We start from the raw sequence: 18,091 nt of genomic DNA on the forward strand, positions 1-18,091 counted from the left end.
TTAATGATCTTGGGATATCAAACATATTCATATATACTATATTAATAAATATGACATTCACATAATTTTACATTGCATGATGATGATGATGACACAGTAGAATGTGATGGAAGTGTGAAATTATAAAATGTACTGACAAAACAAAGTCCCAGGTACAGTATGCCATGCCTGAGAATGTGAAACCTTCAATAATTCTGTGGACAAAGCACATGGTTTATATGGTTTAAAAAAAAAAATTTAATGCTGGTATCTTGAATAAAATGTATGATTCATTTTGAATTCCTTCATATGAATTGATATTTAACCATTTTACAGATTATTTTTTTCTGTTTCACAGATTCCGCTGAAAATCAGCGATACCAATGGTTTATTTCCCAAAGAAATAAATGCATGCATTCAGAATGCATTATTTACTAAGATAAGTGATGCACTCCTTGAGGCATGGTGATGTGCATCTGTGCAAACTTCACGCCCAGATGCAGCTGCACAAAACTAGGGCAGAGAGCACAATTGCATGCTTGTGTGTGCGCATACACAAAAAATGCACACCACTGCAAATCTGGAGTGTGAGAGACATGAACTAACTTGTCTTCCCATCTGTTCATAGAACATTTGGAAAAACAAGAAATGAAACCTTATTGCAATAAGTGTCCTGTTTACTTAAAATTTTGAATTGACCTGCTTTGACACACTTGTAAAAAGGCATTATAACTGGTAATTTATATATGTATATATATGTATATATATATATATATATATATATATATATATATATACACAGTATACACATACATATATATATTTATTTATATGTATAAATGTATGTATATGCGTGTATATATGTGTGTGTGTTATATGTAAATATACACAAGCACACACACACACACACACACACATATATATGTATAAATATATATATATATATATATATACATACAAATTGCAAATTTTTTTTGTCACACTCCGCAGAATTATTTATAATATTTGTATAATCAGGATCATTTTGCATTATGTGGCATTATCCATGTAATACAAAGTACTGTAGCTTAAGCCCACTGCTACAGAAACAATAGAATATTGTTATTGAAACATTATTTCAGTAGCTTTGGGCCTGATCACTGCGCTTTCATTCCCATTCAATTCTTCACATATAATCAGTTGCATTGACATGTTGCATAGCAGTTTAAATTTAAAAACTAAAAATTTGAGAATGTTTAAAAATCAAAATATATTTGACATAACAACAGAATACTTTAGGTCTGCTAGAGGTTCTCCTTCAGCCAACGGATGTAGTTCTTAAAACTTCGAAACCCCACAGAGAATCGAAAGGGCCCGAAAGCGAAACTAAGGCATCCATGGAACCCATCTTCATAGTGATCAACGGTGACATGGACTCCGGCTTCTTCCAGTCGCGTGGCGTACATGAGACCGTCGTCTCTCAGCACGTCGTGCTCACAGGTCATGATGTAGGCGGGCGGCAGGGCCTTCAGCACTTCAGTTTCAGCAAGTAAAGGTGCCGCTCTCACATCCAGCAGGCCTGGCAGCTTCTCCACCAGCTCTGGGTCTCCGTGAAGCGGAACTATGGGTTTATAGTTCTTCTGAAAGGCCACCGGAAGAAGCTTGGTCCAGTTGATCTTGGCTCTGGCCGCTGCCATCTCCTGGCCCTGAGTTGTGTGGTTGTTTGCCAGCAAAGATGTAACGAGCCTTGGATCCCCGTTTAGGTACTCCAGCCAAAAGCGGGCCATGACTGGACGGTGCAGGATGGGAATGTGGGCGTTCTGCTGGTATGAAGGTGTGTTGAAGTCCAGGGCTTGAAGCACGGGGTAGAGAAGGGCCTGAACTTTAAATTTAATAGAAACACTATTGTCCAAAGCCATCTGTGAACAAAGAGATAAATAAATGTGATTGTGGATCAGGGTGGATCATCTTAAACTAAAACTATTAAAAACGTTTCTTTTAATTGGAATAAATATAAATAATAGTTGAAAAATGTTAATATATGAAAATGAGAAATGTTGCCTTGAACTAAAACTATTAACTGGAAATTTAAACTAAAACTAAAATAAAAATAAATTAACCCTAAAGAGCAACATATACAGTGTTGGGGAAAGTTACTTTTAAAAGTAATGCATTACAATATTGCGTTACTCTGTAAAAAGTAACTAATTGTGTTACTTAGTTACTTTTTATGGGAAGTAATCCATTCCGTTATTTTTGCATTACTTTTTCTGAGCTAGGCTTGCTTATTTGTTTTTAATAACAAAAAATATATAGTTTAATAAAAAAAAAAATGGCAAATGTACTGTAAAGGCTTTTTCACACCAAAAGCTAAACAAATTAGCCTCAGGCTGAATGAAATGTAAATGTAAGCCTGTACACTAGAGGGCGCAGCTCAAACAAACCTTTCAGCTGTGCTGCCCTTCTGGAATGCAGAAGAGTAAGACACAGGAGAAGAAAGTTCAACACTAATACTTCAGCAAAAAAAATTTTAACACAAATGTGATGCTTATCTAAGGTCATTTTTGCTTATTAGTAAGGTTGAATTGTATTGAATTGTAATTGAGTCGAAGGTCAGCATCAAAGATATTGCTAAAAGGGATAGTTCAACCCAAAATGAAAATTCTGTCATCATTTACTCACCCTCAAGTTGTTCCAAACCTGTCGGTTATGTGGGTAATCAAACAGTTGTTGGACCCCATTGACATAATAGGAAAAAAATACTATGGATGTCAATGGGGCCCATCAACTGTTTGGTTACCGACATTCTTTAAAATATATATTTTTGTGTTCAACAGAAGAAAGAAACTCATACAGGTTTGAAACAACTTTAGGGTGAGTAAATGATGACACAATTTTAATTGTTGGGTGAACTATCCCTTTAATAAAGTGAGATTAAATACATAAAGAATATTTGTGTAATTTCATATATATGTTTGCATAATATTATGAATTTGCATTTAACATGGAGACAGGAGAGCTTTTAGTCAATAAATAGGAAGACAAAGTAACTTGCATTACTTATTTGAAAAAATAACTCAGATATTTGGTTGTAAATTAAAAGTAGTGCGTTACTTTACTAGTAAATTGATCTGATTACGTAACTCGCGTTACAAAATTGTTTTAAAACTAAACTAAAATAACACTGTTGTGGATTCCTTTTCCTCAATATTGAAAATGAATTTGTAGGGATTTGTCGTACCTGTTGCACCACAGCGGTGGCTAGGTTGGCCCCGGCGCTGTCACCTGACACAGCCACTCTGTTTGGGTCTATGTGGTACCGGCCCAACACCTCAGCTGTCAGGATGTGTTTTGAGGCCTGAATGGCTTCATTATACTGATCTGGGAAACGTGCATTTGGAGCCAGGCTGTACCTGAACATACAAATGATACAAATGACAGCCAGTAATTACCAAATTTGAGTTTGTTAAGGATGTAGAAATAAAATGACACAGTAGACAACGTGCATTGCTTACTCAATTGATATTACAACCGCATCCAACTCTTCAGCCATGGTCCTGCACTGAAGGAAATATGTTTGCATCTCTTTTAAAGAAAAAAAAGAAAAGACATAAACAATGTATTTTTTCTCACTACTTCTGCCAACAACATTCATTTTTAAACAGATTTCTTTATATGAAATCACATGCATTTAACCTACTTCCACTGCCGAGCGTCCATCCACCTCCATGGAAATAGACCACACCTCTTTTCAAATGCAGCTCCTGGTCTGATGCAGTGGACTCGAACACTTGTGCTTCCACTCCTCCAAAATGAGTATCAGTGACCCGAATGGCTGGGCTGGACTGTGGACCCTTTATTTCATCCCATGACGCAGCGTACTTAGCAACATCGAAAGGTTGACTCAATCCAAGATCGTGAGCTAAAAAGCTCTATGAAAAAATACTAAAAGTTAGTAGGATTAGAGAGCAGGATTGTTAAACCCCCTATAAGGGTCTGAAAATCTCTTTAAGAAAATTCCATTTCTTTTGAAGGAACATAAGGAGGGTCCTAAGGAAAAGTATGGCAGTTTTTACTATAGCATTTCTAAAAGCATTACAGGCTCATATCCCACATTTTCAATTTGTATTATTGACAGATATTTGATCTAGCATAATCGAACTCAAATTAACCAAGCATGAAAAGTCAGTAGATTTAAACACATTAAAATGTTTGGTGATTTTTGAAATTCCCATTATCAGAAGTCAATCATTTAAATAATACAACAATTATACAAAAGTCAAAATTGTAATAAACTCTGTTGAAGTGATATTCAATTAATTGAAGTAAAATGGTGAAACGATAAGTAAGCGAATTTAATCCCATGACACAGCGTACTTTACAACATCGAAAGGTCGGCTCAGTCTAAGATCGTGAGCTAATTAAGATCTATGTAAAAAAAAAAAAAATTGAGATTATCATTGTTACACACCCTAAAAGGGTCAGAAAATTCCATTTGGGGATAAGGTCCTAAAGATTCTGATAGTTTGATTTCTCAAATCCCTTCTTTTTTTTTTTCTTTTTTTTTTATTATTGAAAGATATTAGACATAGTAATCTAACTTATATTAACCAAGCATGAAAAATTGGTAAATTTAAAAACATTAAATGTTTGGTGATTTTGGCATTTCTCACATCAGATGTCAACATTTAAAAGAATGCAACAATCATACAAGTCAAAATTGCAAAAAAATGCATTTTCTCTTCTTTTTTTTTTTACACAAATTGTAGCAATTTATATTTGTTATCAAAGTTATTCTTAGAAATAGTTATAGTATAGTTTATACTTTTATTCAAGCTTTTCACTTTTTTATGTAGCCTAATATTAAACAATTTCGCTTAAATACTGTATCCACATTGAAATGACATATAATGCATATTCTATATAATGTAAACAAATGCACAAGCTTACCACATGCATTACACCACGCAATATTGCATCCATAAACATGAGTTTCCATGGCTCTGATATAGTGCTGGGCAGAGGCAGATAAATATAATAAGCAGCTGCTATTGACAGTAAAATCGCCACGATCAAAATAGACCGCATCATTATGATGGGTTAAGTTAAAGAAACACAAGAAACTTATAAAACTATACCGGTCTCAGGGTTAACATAGTGACTGACTGTATGATGTTGTAATACCTCATCTGACCCCAGAGAGCAGTGGTTTTGAAATCACAGCAAATTTTACTTTAAAAGTCCTCAGGTATGAGAACTCTAAATCCATCTTTTTTAATTGTGTACATTGTGTTTAAATTATTCGCTGATGGTTAGTATTCATTTTACTACTCATGACTTTTCGAATTAAGCGATATTTACCTGAACGTTTAAGTAAACGACATATCTTGTTGATTTTATTTTTTTTCTGCACTGCCAGAAGACGGAGACTTTTATTTTGAAGTATTGTTCACACTCAGTCATGTAACAGCACTTTTTGAGTAACAGTTGTTTACATACGTCACATCGGAATGTACTGTATATCAGACATATGTCAGCCCAACTATATAAGCTCTACACGTGTTTTACTCTTTTACTACTTTTACTAAAGATGCTATTACTACTACTACGATTCAGTTTATAGAGATATGCCTATTTTTATGTATAATATTAGTCATCTTGATAATGCTGCTTTTTTAAAAGTGATTATTAATATCCTGATAGTTTACGCTTCAATTGATTGATCCCAGACTGTGTACAAATCTGTTTTAAATACGAGATCTGATCTGGTTACTGTTATGTTAATGACCACTAGGTGGCGCTGTAGTTCATCTTTATAATATGGTCACTCTATAATACCCACACTTCTAGCTATAGAAATATAGGAAATCTTTTTTTTAAAACTTAATTAGGCTAAATAGCATTTCAACAAAAGCCAAAAAATACATTACTGTAGCTGTTCACTCATATCACGCAAACGTCGATCACATTAGTATGGCAAGATTCCTCGGCAAATAAAAAGTGTTTCAAAACCTTTGATTAGTGAGTTTGGAATGTCATAATAATACAATATTAGATGAACATTTAAGACCAATACACGGTTATAATAAAACAGTATGTGTAGCCATGGAATATGATGATGGAATATGCACCACTGTGGCTTTTTATGAGATATCAGTCCTAAACAAAATCCTGTGTGTCATATTTGAGGATGTGGAACGTACAAAAGGGAACTTAATACATTTGTGGATAAAGCACATGACTTTTAAACCAGTAATGAGTTTTACATGAGTTGTATGCTTTGTATTTTGACATAAAAATATTATTATTATATTATTATTATTATTATTATTAGGTTGCATATAAGTTACAAGTTGCCTCCTAAATCGTATTATAAATAAATAGATATGAATGTATTGTATAATATACAATTATGTATAAAAAAAAATTCAACTTGAGCTATTTCAAGCTAGTCACATTTCCACAAGAGAGCTAGTTAAGAACATTTATAAAAAATATACTGCTTTCACGCTGGCCTGGTCGAGCCTAATTTGTCTTAACAGGACAATCTCTCCTAACATCCCCCTTTATCTGCATCATTATCAGACATTTCTGCGGATGCGGTCACTGCTGGAATGGATCGGGAGAGTATTTGGTGTAATACGGTAAATACGGTTCTACACCCCCATGTGCGCTTCCACATAATTGACATGGCGGAATTCCACACTGGTCTAGTCTGGTCCACCGTGGACTTCGCAGCAACGGAATGACATGCTTTCTATTTCGGGCATTTAGGGACTAAAGTGTTAATAAGCAAGATTTACTGAATCCAAGGTAAGTCGACGCGTTTTTCTTCAAAGTAAGGTATTTTACGAAGCGCCTGGAGACATTGTTTCGAAAAGTTTCAAGTTGCAGAAAAGCGCGAGCCGGTTTGCCTCATTGATGGGAAAGGGAAGTCTTGAATTTAATGGAAAACGAAACGAAACCTAAACGAAACTTAGTGTTTTAAACACATAAACATTTGCGTGAGCTAATTTACTTCGCTTTTACATGAGTATATTTTGGTCAGTTGTAGCCTATTTTAACTAGTAGCCTAATACTACAATTTTAGGCTATGTGGATCTTGTGTGTTGTTGTTTTTTTATGCTAGAAAAAAAGTAATAACTCGTTATCCTCATTAACACTGCTTTATCAAAATTCACTTCCACAACACTCGTAATTTCCAAGTGAGAATTAATAGAGGAGACTTAGTGATTCTGTCCACTGCTTCTTTCTCGGAAAATTCTGGAATTCGATACCGTTTCGTTACGAAACGTTTTTTTTTCCATCAACACGGGGGCCTGTTTGTATAATATAATCGTCTCGCATTTCATTAGGTCTTATACATGAAACATTTTTATACATGTATAAGTCGGGTAAAGATGCCAAAGACATCTGGAAAGTGACACGTCAATTCCCAACATCAAGTTGTTTGCTTAAGCGTCACGCGAATAATGTAATTTTTAACTCCTGGTTGTAACGTCAATGCAATGAGTATGACGTAAGTTATGCCATATTGTATACATAAAATCCAGTTCCGTATACATTGTCATTGCCATTAACAAAGTTGTCTACGGCGTTCTAATGGGAAGCTGTGTGAGTGAACTTACATTGTAGAATTGGCGTTCTTTTGAGTCGAATCTTTTCAATGAATCGGTTGAACCTGTTCACAAAAACAGTCAGGGTTGCGTTTCTCGTAAGTAAGCTTTAAAAGATCGTATTATCATTGGCAGCACTGTTCTTTAATCAGACTTGATCAGTCCCTGAGGTTCTCTATTCAAAAATACACTCATTGAACTGAGAACCGTCTTGAGGAAGCGTTTTGAGGATTTGATTGATGGGTTGTAAACTTCCTAAGATATATAACACACACACACACACACACACACACACACACACACACACACACACACACACACACACAGGCACTTAGATGTATATAAATGTATTCTTTACTGTTTTAATGAGGGAACTACAGTGAAGCATTGACATTTGACAATCAAATTAAAAATGATGAAGATAAAACTATTCAATTAAAGATGCTGATATATATATCTATATATATATATATATATATATATATATATATATATATATATCAAAACATTGGAATTTGGAAATGTTTATGAGTTGATTGTGTCTGTTTAATCAATGCAGTTGTTTTTATGAAATCACATGATGACACAATTATGTCACGCTGTAAAAGAATCTCTGAGTCGCTTCGTTGAACCGAATCGAAATGAGTTAGACTCCCTAAGTAGACAGCTTCATTGATTAGTAGGGGAGTGTTCAAATGTTGCAGTGTTGACACTTTGTTATACCCCGTTTCCTTTGGGAATGATAGTGTTCAAATGTAAACAGTTGCGAAAGAAAAAACAGACTGTCACAAAATCTGTTTTTGTAGTGTTTTAGAAAAACACAAATTTGGGTTGTGGATCATATTTTAGACCGGATCTTTTAGTCGGAGGAAACCCGATCCCAAATACATGACGTCATCTGACATTCCAGAGCGAATCTTGAGGTGCAGAAAGCTGCCTTGTAGACTTTTTAGAGACTCCAACCTTGGCGTCAAGTTTGATTTCTCTCCTTTAAGTCATTGCTAGTATTAATAGAGTGAAAATGATGTTCTGTAATGTGAAGGTTTTAAACTTTACTGCAGTCAGTGTAAACTTCACTGAGACTCAGCGCCGTTTCAAATGGTTTGTCAAACACAGGGTTTTGCAGACTAATATACACTAAAGTTTTATTGTAAGTGATGCTTTAAATTATGTCCTGTGAAGGAAATGCACATTTCTGTGGTGGTATCCTGACCACAGTGTGAGCACTGATTTTTCAGCATCTCGCACCCCCATTTAAACACACAGGCATACCCTGACCCCTCCCAACCCTACAGCCCTTTGGCCCCAAACTCAAACATTAAAAGAATGCAGTGCTTGTGGGTACACTGTAAAAACAAACCTGTAGGATCTTCTCAACAAAACTGAGGTAACAATTTGCACTTAAGTTGTTGGTGTAGATTTCCTCACATTTTGAGTAAAGATACCTAAATTTAACAGCTATGACACATTTAAATAAATTTTGTAGCCTATCTAACATTTATCAATTCAATACATCACACAGATAATTAATGCTTGATTGTTATTGTACGTTGGAAATAGCTTTTGTAGCTAGCATAGCAAACGCACTGGTAAGGCAAAACAAAGTTAATTCAGACCAGCTTCGGCCGGTAAACACCTTTGAGCTGCCATTGGTCCATGGCGATTTCATAGGTATGCTCTGAGGCTCCGCCTACTTTGTCATGGAAATCTTCTCTGGTTCATTTCTTCTGTTTAGTCCATCGAGGTCAGACACGAGTAAAAACACAAACACACTGGAGAGCTGCTTTATATTTGACATTGAAGTAATTGTTCTTATTGAAAGCGACACTGACACTGTCATGTTCAATACTAAGTGCTATTTAAATAAATGTATGGTGACGAGTGCTGAATTGCAGAGCTGGTGCAAACATGCCCATGGAAATGCATGATCAGATGCTTTCTTTACTGCTGTTTTCTCACCACTGTCATTTTTTTAAATTTCTTTTATCAATTTTGTTAATGAGAGGAAAGCGTGCTGCACATATTTATGTATTCATCTATACGCCGTTCTCAGCAGTGTGGTCGGATGTTTCGAACTTCTCTTCATCCCTAAGTAGTGAATGAAAAAGAACTTCGCTGTGAGTATATCAGGGCCTTAAGTTACTTGTCACTGCATTGACGTTAGTACAGCTATCTATTACTCATTGCTCATTCTCATCGTGTTTTATCATGTCTAGTACACCAGCTTTGTTCTTTAGGTTCTCCCCTGTCTACTAACTCACTACTTTGAAGAGAGCTGATGTTATCTAGGTAACAGAAATGCTTAGATATTTGTGCTAATGGCATTGGATAATCAGATGTTTTGCTCTATTTGTCTCCATCATTTCCTGAGAGCGATTGTAATGATCTGTCGAGCTGTCAGTTCTCCTTTGTTGTCGTTATCGAAACGCTTGTGCCGAATTATTGCTAATGCCAGCTACCCAAAGGGTAACTGAAATGTTTTAATGAGAAACTCATGGTACATTTGTGAAGAATTTGGGCAAGGATTTAGCACAGGGAAGGGTGGTGGTGGTAGTGGTTAAAAATCTGGTTTCGGAATGGGTGATTCATGAAGTGGAGAATTTCTGGAAACCCTGATCACCATTATATCCTTGAGCAATAAACCCACAGGTCTCTCCTTCAGTGAAATTCTATTGGATTTTTTCCACTGTTTTTGGTTATGGTTAAGGATTGAAACAAACCCATAAGTATGAACAAGTAGTTCCAGTTGATATAATCCAACAGCACTAGGACTTTTCTCTGTTTGCTTATTCCAGTCTGTATTAGTGGTGGAGATTTTTACAGAATCTTTCTGCAGGTTACGTCATCGTTATGCTAGGTGTAGGTGATGGCACAATGTCAAGTGAGTGAATAATTAATTCAATCGATTTGTTCAAAAACAGATTCTTTCAGGAATAAAAACAACTGACTGTCTTTATGAGCAAGTCATTGAATCAGTCATTCAACTGATTATTATTATTTTTTTTTTAGTTGTTATGCTACTCTTGTTAAATCTGATATTCATATGTCTGTCTGTCTGTAAAAAAACTTTAAATGAATAGTTTTATATTTCTCCATTTTAATTCAATTGTCATTCTCAAGGCTTCATGGGATTGTAGTTCATTAAAACCGTTAAGTACACAATCTTGTACTTTTGTCTGATTATCAGATACCTTTTTGCTTTGAATCAATTTGTAATATGGTAATTCACCTCGTGGTTGGTTTGGTTCATGGGTTATACATCTTTAGCAAAGACTTCTTAAATATCTCTAAAACAAAAACAAATGGGAAAATGCTTTTGGAATAAAGGTCACTGAAAAAGTGGCTGGGCGCTGTTGCACTCTCGTACAAATTCATAGATTGCTATTTTGAATTCAGCCCGTCATTGAGTCATTCATTCAGCAAATTTAATGAAAAAAACAGATTCATTCAGGAATGAAACAAATGACAATGTCAGAATTGCATTATAGCATACTGCTCGGTATTTCTGTCATTCCTGATCCTGTTCTCTTGCTTGGATTTTGGATTTTGAGGTGATGAGATCAAACTTTTCCTGCCCTTTTATCTCATCAGCCATCAGTTGCTGGAGGCTGGATTGAAGAGTTAATACTGGTCCTTGTCTCTTCTGCTGAGCATCTTGTTTGATCATAAGAGCCTCTTATGCAGTTAGATCCAGCGGTGCTTTTCATTAGATGTTTCATGAATTGGTGATCTACCTGCAACCTTTACTGTCTACAGCTATTAAGTGCAGATTTCCTGTTACACAAATACACACTAGCATAGCTTGCCTCTTTATAGCTGAGGCCCAAATCAGGATAAGGAATGTGACCTATTGACCTTTAGAAGAAGAGGGAGGGAAAGGGACTGTGGTGAAGAGTGCTGCCTGTTCGTTCTGTACATACATGCATGTTTATTCCCACTTTGGCACAGCTGGAGGTTTGTAGACTGACAAGATTTTATGAAGAAAACTAAGCTCATTGCGACTTGATGAAATTGATTATAAAACGAGTTAGATTTCTGTAATAAATACATTTAAAATCATTTTCGCAATAGTTTTCAGGAACAAAAAAATGTGGTAACATGTTTAATTTATTTTTAAAAATACAATGTGTATCTTTATATATAGAATATGTATACATTGTTCCTGCATGCTGTATGTGTTTTGATTCACTCTAAAGAACCAGCTCGTAAGGGTTGTCTGTTTGGGAATCAGACTGTGTTGTTCACATTATTAATAGGAGTGTTTGACTTGAAGCAGCGCTGCGAGGACCGATCGGTGTATGACAAAGTTACAATTTGAAAGCGTATGGAGCCATCTACTCTTTAATCGCTCTGTCTGTACCTTGATGTCATACACTGATCGGTCTGCGCAGCGCTGCTTCAAGTCCAACACGTCCACCAAAAAGAACCCGTTCATAAGAGTCATTCTTTTGTGATTCGGTTTACACCATTCATGCTGTGTTTTGACTCACAAAAATGAACCAGCACATACGACTGGTTATGTTTGTTTGGGAACTGGACTACGCTATTGATCTAAGTTTTTGATTTACTAAAAAGAACCAGCTCATAAAAGAGTCATTCTTTTGTGATTCAGACTACCCTGTTTGTGCTATATGATTTGATTCACTAAAAATAACCAGATCAGAAGAGTAATTTGTTCGGGCATTAGACTACGTTGTTCACATTATTTTTTTATTTTTTTTTATTGGTTTATTTGATATAAATGATATATTATACATATATATTTTAAATGTACTAAAAAAGAACCAGCTCATAATATTTGTTTATTCGGGAATCTGACTACGCTGTTCATGATATGTTTTTGATTCACTAAAAGGTACCGGCCCGGCTCATAAGAATGAATTATTAAAAAATTGGACTATACACTGGTTGAGCTGTATGTTTGTGTGGGAGTCTGTGTTGTGCTGACGGTCTACAGGCTAAGATAAATAAGTCTACAGGCTTTCATAGACAACCTAGGAAGTCAGGGAAGGTCTCGTTTTTTAAATCTCGCTACAAGCTGTTCAAACATTTGCAATAAAATGTGATTTATACATAAATTCTTACATATAGCTTCATTTTTTTATCTACCACTCTATACCTCCCTCTTTTTTCTGTCCCTGGACACAATTAAGATGTTAAGGGTGTGAGACTGTATACATTTCTCTGCGGTGACCCTGCGCAACTCCTCCGTGTGACTGGAGAACTCAGTTTGACCCAGTTAAGATGCTCCTCTGCTCCTTCTCAGTGCTTAGAGGCCAGATCACATTTCATATTGGGGTTATGCAACACTGAATTTGGATCCTGGGAATCTGTGTCGTCTTTCTCTGCACTTGTCCCTCATTTTTTGTCCCTTCTCTTCTTGTGTCTTTTACTGTAAGTTCTGTAAGGGGAGAGTGGATGGAGTTTCAGTGCGTGGAGAAACAGGGTCAGCTTTTTGAGCTCAGCTGGGTGTGTAACTGCATTATTGTGCCTTCAGGGAGGAACCAGGTCATGCTTCAGAGTCTGTGGTGTCAGTGTTGGGTAACACTTTTATCTCTTAAACAGCACTGTTAGACATTTCAAGGGTTTTTTACAGTAACTTACTGACAACTGTCGCTATGCTATGAGAAAAATTTGTGACACTCGTATTGACATACTCGATCATGCCAGCTTGCACATCGTTAAAACACCAATTACAATATTATCGTTGATGTCGCACACCCATAATATTATGCATTTATAAGACTTGTAATACACCAGACAGAAAGTCAGACAAAACACTAAACACGCTGATTTTTGGTAGTCAAAATTTCTGTGCATCCCTATTTGACACAACATGAGGTTTAGCAAACAATGACTTTTTTCCTGTGAACTATCCCTATGATATTACACTGGATGCTCCGGCGCGACATGACAAATCCCAGACAGTGTATAGTGGTGCCCCGTTATATTTCTGACGTACGGTACTCCGAGTCCAAGCGCTCGCTCTTTTTCGCGTCAATGTGTCCAATATAGACAGCGTTGTAGACACGAAAATTATTAAATAAAAAGCAAGATGGAATGGTGCCAGTCAGAGAGGCCGCAAATTGAAAAAATACAGTAAGTCTCTGTATGTGGTGTTTGATGTCACAGAAAATTCCCATGATGCAATGGGAATCACAGTTATTTACTGTAAAGAGAAATAGCAGTATAATACTGGGGGATTTAAGGTAAATAACTGTAAAAAATTACAGAAAAGTCTAACATTGAGGAGGTGCTGAGACCAGTCCTGATGCTGTTGTATAGAGGAAAGGAAAAGAAAATAACAATTTAATATATCACAAATGATTATTAGACAGCAACGAGATTAATTGGAGAACATGTTTTGAATTTGAGAAACAGACTTTAGTAATCTCTCTAGAGTATCAGAAAATATCGCTATAATTTCACAAACTTCTCAGATTTACCAAGATACCAAAGTCTGAAATCAAATGTAAGAGATTTCACTACTAAAATGATCTGGTCTATGCTATATCCACATTTATTTGATTCTATATGCATGCTCATTTTTTGTTTGAGTCCTGAGATAAACTTGATACTATTCTAATCTGAAACATATCTGAGAACTTAATTAAAGGGATAGTTCACAAAAAAAAAAAGTCATTGTTTGCTAAACCTCATGTTGTGTCAAATATAGGGATGCACAGAAATTTCGACTACTGAAAATCAGCGTGTTTAGCGTTTTGTCTGCTTGACTTTCTGTCTGGTGTATTACAAGTCTTATAAATGCATAATATTAGGGGTGCGCGACATCAACGGTAATATTGTAATTGGTGTTTTAACGATGTACAAGCTGGCATGATCGAGTATGTCAATTCGAGTGTCAAGTTTTTCTCATATTATTTATGCCATTGTAATTGCAGTGTCAATGCATGCCACATCTGAACAGCACAGATATAGTCTGTAAATCCATCTAAATGATAACTTTATGGACCAGAGTGAGACTTAAATGTAAATCTGAATATGTGCATTCACAAATGAGTAATGACTTAAATTTCAGTCTTGTATTGTTATTGAAGACCCGTTCAAGGGCGATAATATTATCATCCACACCAACTGCAGTTTTTTCGTCTGCCATTTTTAAATGCTTGAGTCTTCTAAAGTCGTTTGGATTCTGATTGGCTGTTAATGTTTATATTGTTCATCTGCCAGAGAATAGGCTAAATTGATTCTGAAAGTGATTTCAAGGCTATATCGTTCTTTTGTGCTGTTATCATTAGTTGCGGTGTGGAAATTTAAAATAAGAATGATTTTCAAAACTTTTTCGTTATTGTGATGGTTGTGAACACTCAGACCTTTAAACTTGATAGGCAAGCTGGGTAATTCTAGGTATCAGCCAGGCCAGCAACCCGACTAGAGCAATCTACTAGACCAGACGCAAATAAAGGCCAGTCAGTTGGTTCATTATTCTGCCACACTCCTGCAATGTGTCCTTGATTTCCTGTCTGTGCCTTGTCTGGACCGTTATCGCTTCAGTTCCATTGTGGCTGAGATATTTGTGTTGAGATATTTTTAAAGAGGTGATGTCATCTGGCTGTAAATGCTGATCAGAGTCACAGACGTGAGTCAACATCAGGGAGATGGAAATGCTGAGCGCTCCGAGGTGAGTTACTTTGACGGGGAAAAAATGTGACTTTTAAATTTTCTCATTCTCTGGGAATGTGTGTGTGCAAGCCTGAGCGCGTGTGTGTGTGTTTCAGCTGATCAGGGAAGGGATGGAATGAGAGAATAAAAGAACAAGGGAGAGATGGAGAGGAAAAAGTGATGGTTTTCTTGGGTTCCCAGCTTCCTCAGTGTTATTATGTGCCATTAGCTGGATTATAGGCCCATGCCAGACTGGGTCCACATCTGGGACTGTAAACCTGCCAGATGCAAGAACAGATTTCTAAAAAGAATTAAGTCTGTCTTATTGTGGTTGTGTGTGTGGCAGTGTGTTGTTATTACTGCTTGGTTGCTGTTGTGAAGATTTTCCAAACTACTTTCTAATGCATAGTTATAAAGTCTACTATAAGAGTAGGTTGATTTCCCTGAAAAGTGTAAACATTGTGGCTCTGTGGTGCGATCAAAACATTGTTTATTTGCACATCCTGACTGTCCTTTATCACCTTTATTAGTTTTTTGGGAAACCTGTCTGGAAAAAATCATTATCTTTGCAGAAAGTACACATTTTACTTTTAAAAGTTTCAAAAGTTTGGTTTGGAAAGGTTTTTTAAAATATTTTTGAAATGTCTTATATGCTCGCCTAGGCTGCATTTATTTAATCAAAGATACTGTAAAAACAGTAATATTGGGATTTGGGATAACTGTTTTCTGTTTCAATATAATGTAATTTATTCCAGTGATGGCAAAGCTGAATTTTCAGCATCATTACTCTTCAGTGTCACATGATCCCTCAGAAATCATTCTAATATTCTGATCAGATTTGCTGCTCAAGAAACGTTTCTTAATATTATCAATGTTGAAAACAGTTGTGCTGCTTAATATTGTTGTGGAACCCCTAATAATTTATTGCTCAAAGGTTATATCTCATGAGGCTAATTGAATGTCTGTTTTTTCTTTCTCTGAAGCATCAGCCTTGCCTTAGATGTTTTGTGACATTTTTGCGATCTCTTCTGAAACTCTAGAGGAGACACGTAGCACTATATACTATTATAGGTGTTATAGAGATTGCCTTCAGAATTGAGCCATATTTACCTTCCAATAACTGCATTTACTTGCATCTTTATCAAAACAGTACGTGTATCAAGCTGTGGATCAGAGTGATCCATGTACCTCAAATCTGAAGCGTCATACATCCAATTTCTTGAGAAGAAATAGAAGATCTGAGATGTTGTCATCAAGGCAATGATTGTTTCACTAGTGTTGTTTTGGTTGTATGAAAGTCGTGCTGTTCGACTGTGAGGCCGACGGGGAGGTGGTCTAGGGAATACCCCACATCACTGGAACATCAGCCGTGCCATGAAAGGACTCTCTGTGTCTTTCTTGATTGACACTCACTGTGACGTGGTCACAACAACATGACCCGTGAAGGTAGGGGGTCCTGCCTCTTTGTGCGACACCATCCACCCCCCACCCCCAGCTCCTCGGCTCTGACATTGTATGAATCTCTCTCTATCTCAGGGGATTTAGCCCTTAAACGCCCCTTCTCAACGCTACAGAAGTTCAGACTCCTGCCATCCACAGGAATGAGGGGAATGAGGAGAGTAGAATGAAAAGAAAGAATGGACTGAGAGCTTGAGGGGTAAAGAGAGAGTGGTGGGGGGGGGGGGGGTAGTGTTAATGATTTTAGTTGTGCGGTAATTACAGTTCGTGGCAAAGAGCACTGAGGAATATAATTGTATAATTGTTAAAGCCACGATGGTCAACTGACTATTCTTCCAAAACCTGACTTTTTAATTCGTTTTTTTATATTACTTTGAATAATGGTGCATGTTGGTCTAAAGAATATTAGTAAAAATAAAAAATAAAACTTTTTTTTGTAGCAATTTTTTTGTTAGTTGGTAAAATCAAGTTATGATAATATCAAATATATAAAATTTAATATACATAAAATATATATGAATAAAGTTAAATATATATAGGTTACATATGTCACGTTATGGAGATTGTGGGTTGTGAACCATTTCATGTTCACTTCAGGAAGTTTTCTATAGTCAAATCCAAGACAGGTCGGCTGTTGGTGGTGTGTGTTTAGCCTATTTGTGTGTGTGTGTTTAGGACTGGAAGTGAAGGCATTTATGACCCAATAAAAAGCCACTATCTCTATTCTCTCATCTTCCTCTTTTCTGAAGATCAGAGGATGTCTCAAGTATACAACTCCTCACGTCTTAAAAATTCAGAGTATGGTATGTAGAGATTTTTGTGGTTTTTAACAGCCAGCCTGAAATTATTCAAAAAAAAAAATCAAAATACCATGATTTTAACATGTTTTTATGAACATTCTGCTATAGTAAAAACAATATATTGACCTCATAGTACCACCTCAGTACTTTTTCATAGCTTAAGGCTTCTTTCTTTCTGTAATCACTATAGTAGTTGTTGTTTCTCCTGGGCTGCTGCAGAACATCAGATGAATGATTTTTGTTGCTCTGGGTTTGACCCCTGGCGGTGACGTGCATGTGTGGAGTTAAATGGGACAGGTTATTGCTTTCATAGAGGGAAATGGCACCAGTCAGCTGAGCAGAGACACTATCATTGCTGATCTTTCCCCCACTACCTGAACTTTGGTTGTTTTTTACGTTTTAAGAGTGTATGCAAATCAATTCAAGCTTGCACTTGTTTTGAAGACATAAGCATAATGCCTTTCAACATCAAGCTAAACTATACAGTCTTGTCTGATGTGCAGGATTGTTCTGCAAGTGTTTTATACTTCAAAGGCTGCGGCCTGCACCATCATTATCATTCATTATCACTGCACTATCATATACTATATCTATATGATTTTTTAATGGTTCTTTGAACACAAGGTGAAAGCTGCT

The 18,091-nt window shown here is 36.2% G+C and overlaps 2 protein-coding genes across 4 annotated transcripts in view; one reads left to right on the top strand and one right to left on the bottom strand.

The window, feature by feature from the left end:
- Nucleotides 1-955: 955 nt before the first annotated feature.
- Nucleotides 956-5,136, bottom strand: LOC307153668 (neutral cholesterol ester hydrolase 1-like). 2 transcript variants are annotated; one of them, XM_079863279.1, is made up of 6 exons: nucleotides 5,097-5,136; nucleotides 4,909-4,972; nucleotides 3,659-3,890; nucleotides 3,474-3,543; nucleotides 3,200-3,371; nucleotides 956-1,877 (listed from the first exon to the last, which is right to left on the bottom strand). In XM_079863279.1, exons 2-6 carry the CDS (start codon nucleotides 4,945-4,947, stop codon nucleotides 1,263-1,265), a joined length of 1,128 nt encoding a protein of 375 aa, XP_079719405.1. In that variant the 5' UTR covers nucleotides 4,948-4,972; nucleotides 5,097-5,136; the 3' UTR covers nucleotides 956-1,262. The 2 variants fall into 2 exon arrangements, with proteins under 2 accessions (XP_079719405.1, XP_079719404.1); XM_079863278.1 differs by lacking the exon at nucleotides 5,097-5,136 and having other exon boundaries at nucleotides 4,909-5,072.
- A 1,488-nt stretch (nucleotides 5,137-6,624) lies between these two features.
- The window catches only part of fndc3bb (fibronectin type III domain containing 3Bb), a 56,718-nt gene continuing 45,251 nt past the window's right edge, over nucleotides 6,625-18,091 (top strand). The window contains exon 1 of one of the 2 annotated variants that reach the window (XM_079863766.1): nucleotides 6,625-6,892. The gene's annotated coding sequence lies outside the window, so the exon portion shown is untranslated. The remainder of the gene's footprint in view (nucleotides 6,893-18,091) is intronic. The other variant, XM_079863765.1, reaches the window with a different exon arrangement.

Source organism: Squalius cephalus, assembly GCF_949319135.1.
Source record: "Squalius cephalus genome assembly, chromosome: 25".
Taxonomy (NCBI): domain Eukaryota; kingdom Metazoa; phylum Chordata; class Actinopteri; order Cypriniformes; family Leuciscidae; genus Squalius; species Squalius cephalus.

Excerpts from the sequence above, each read along its gene's own strand:
- LOC307153668 (XM_079863278.1), bottom strand. The coding sequence starts at position 5,049 with ATGATGCGGTCTATTTTGATCGTGGCGATTTTACTGTCAATAGCAGCT. Across the intron at positions 3,544-3,658 it reads ATGGACGCTCGGCAGTGGAA|AGATGCAAACATATTTCCTT; the intron begins GTAGGTTAAATG and ends TTTCTTTAAAAG. Across the intron at positions 3,372-3,473 it reads GCGGTTGTAATATCAATTGA|GTACAGCCTGGCTCCAAATG; the intron begins GTAAGCAATGCA and ends TTGTATGTTCAG.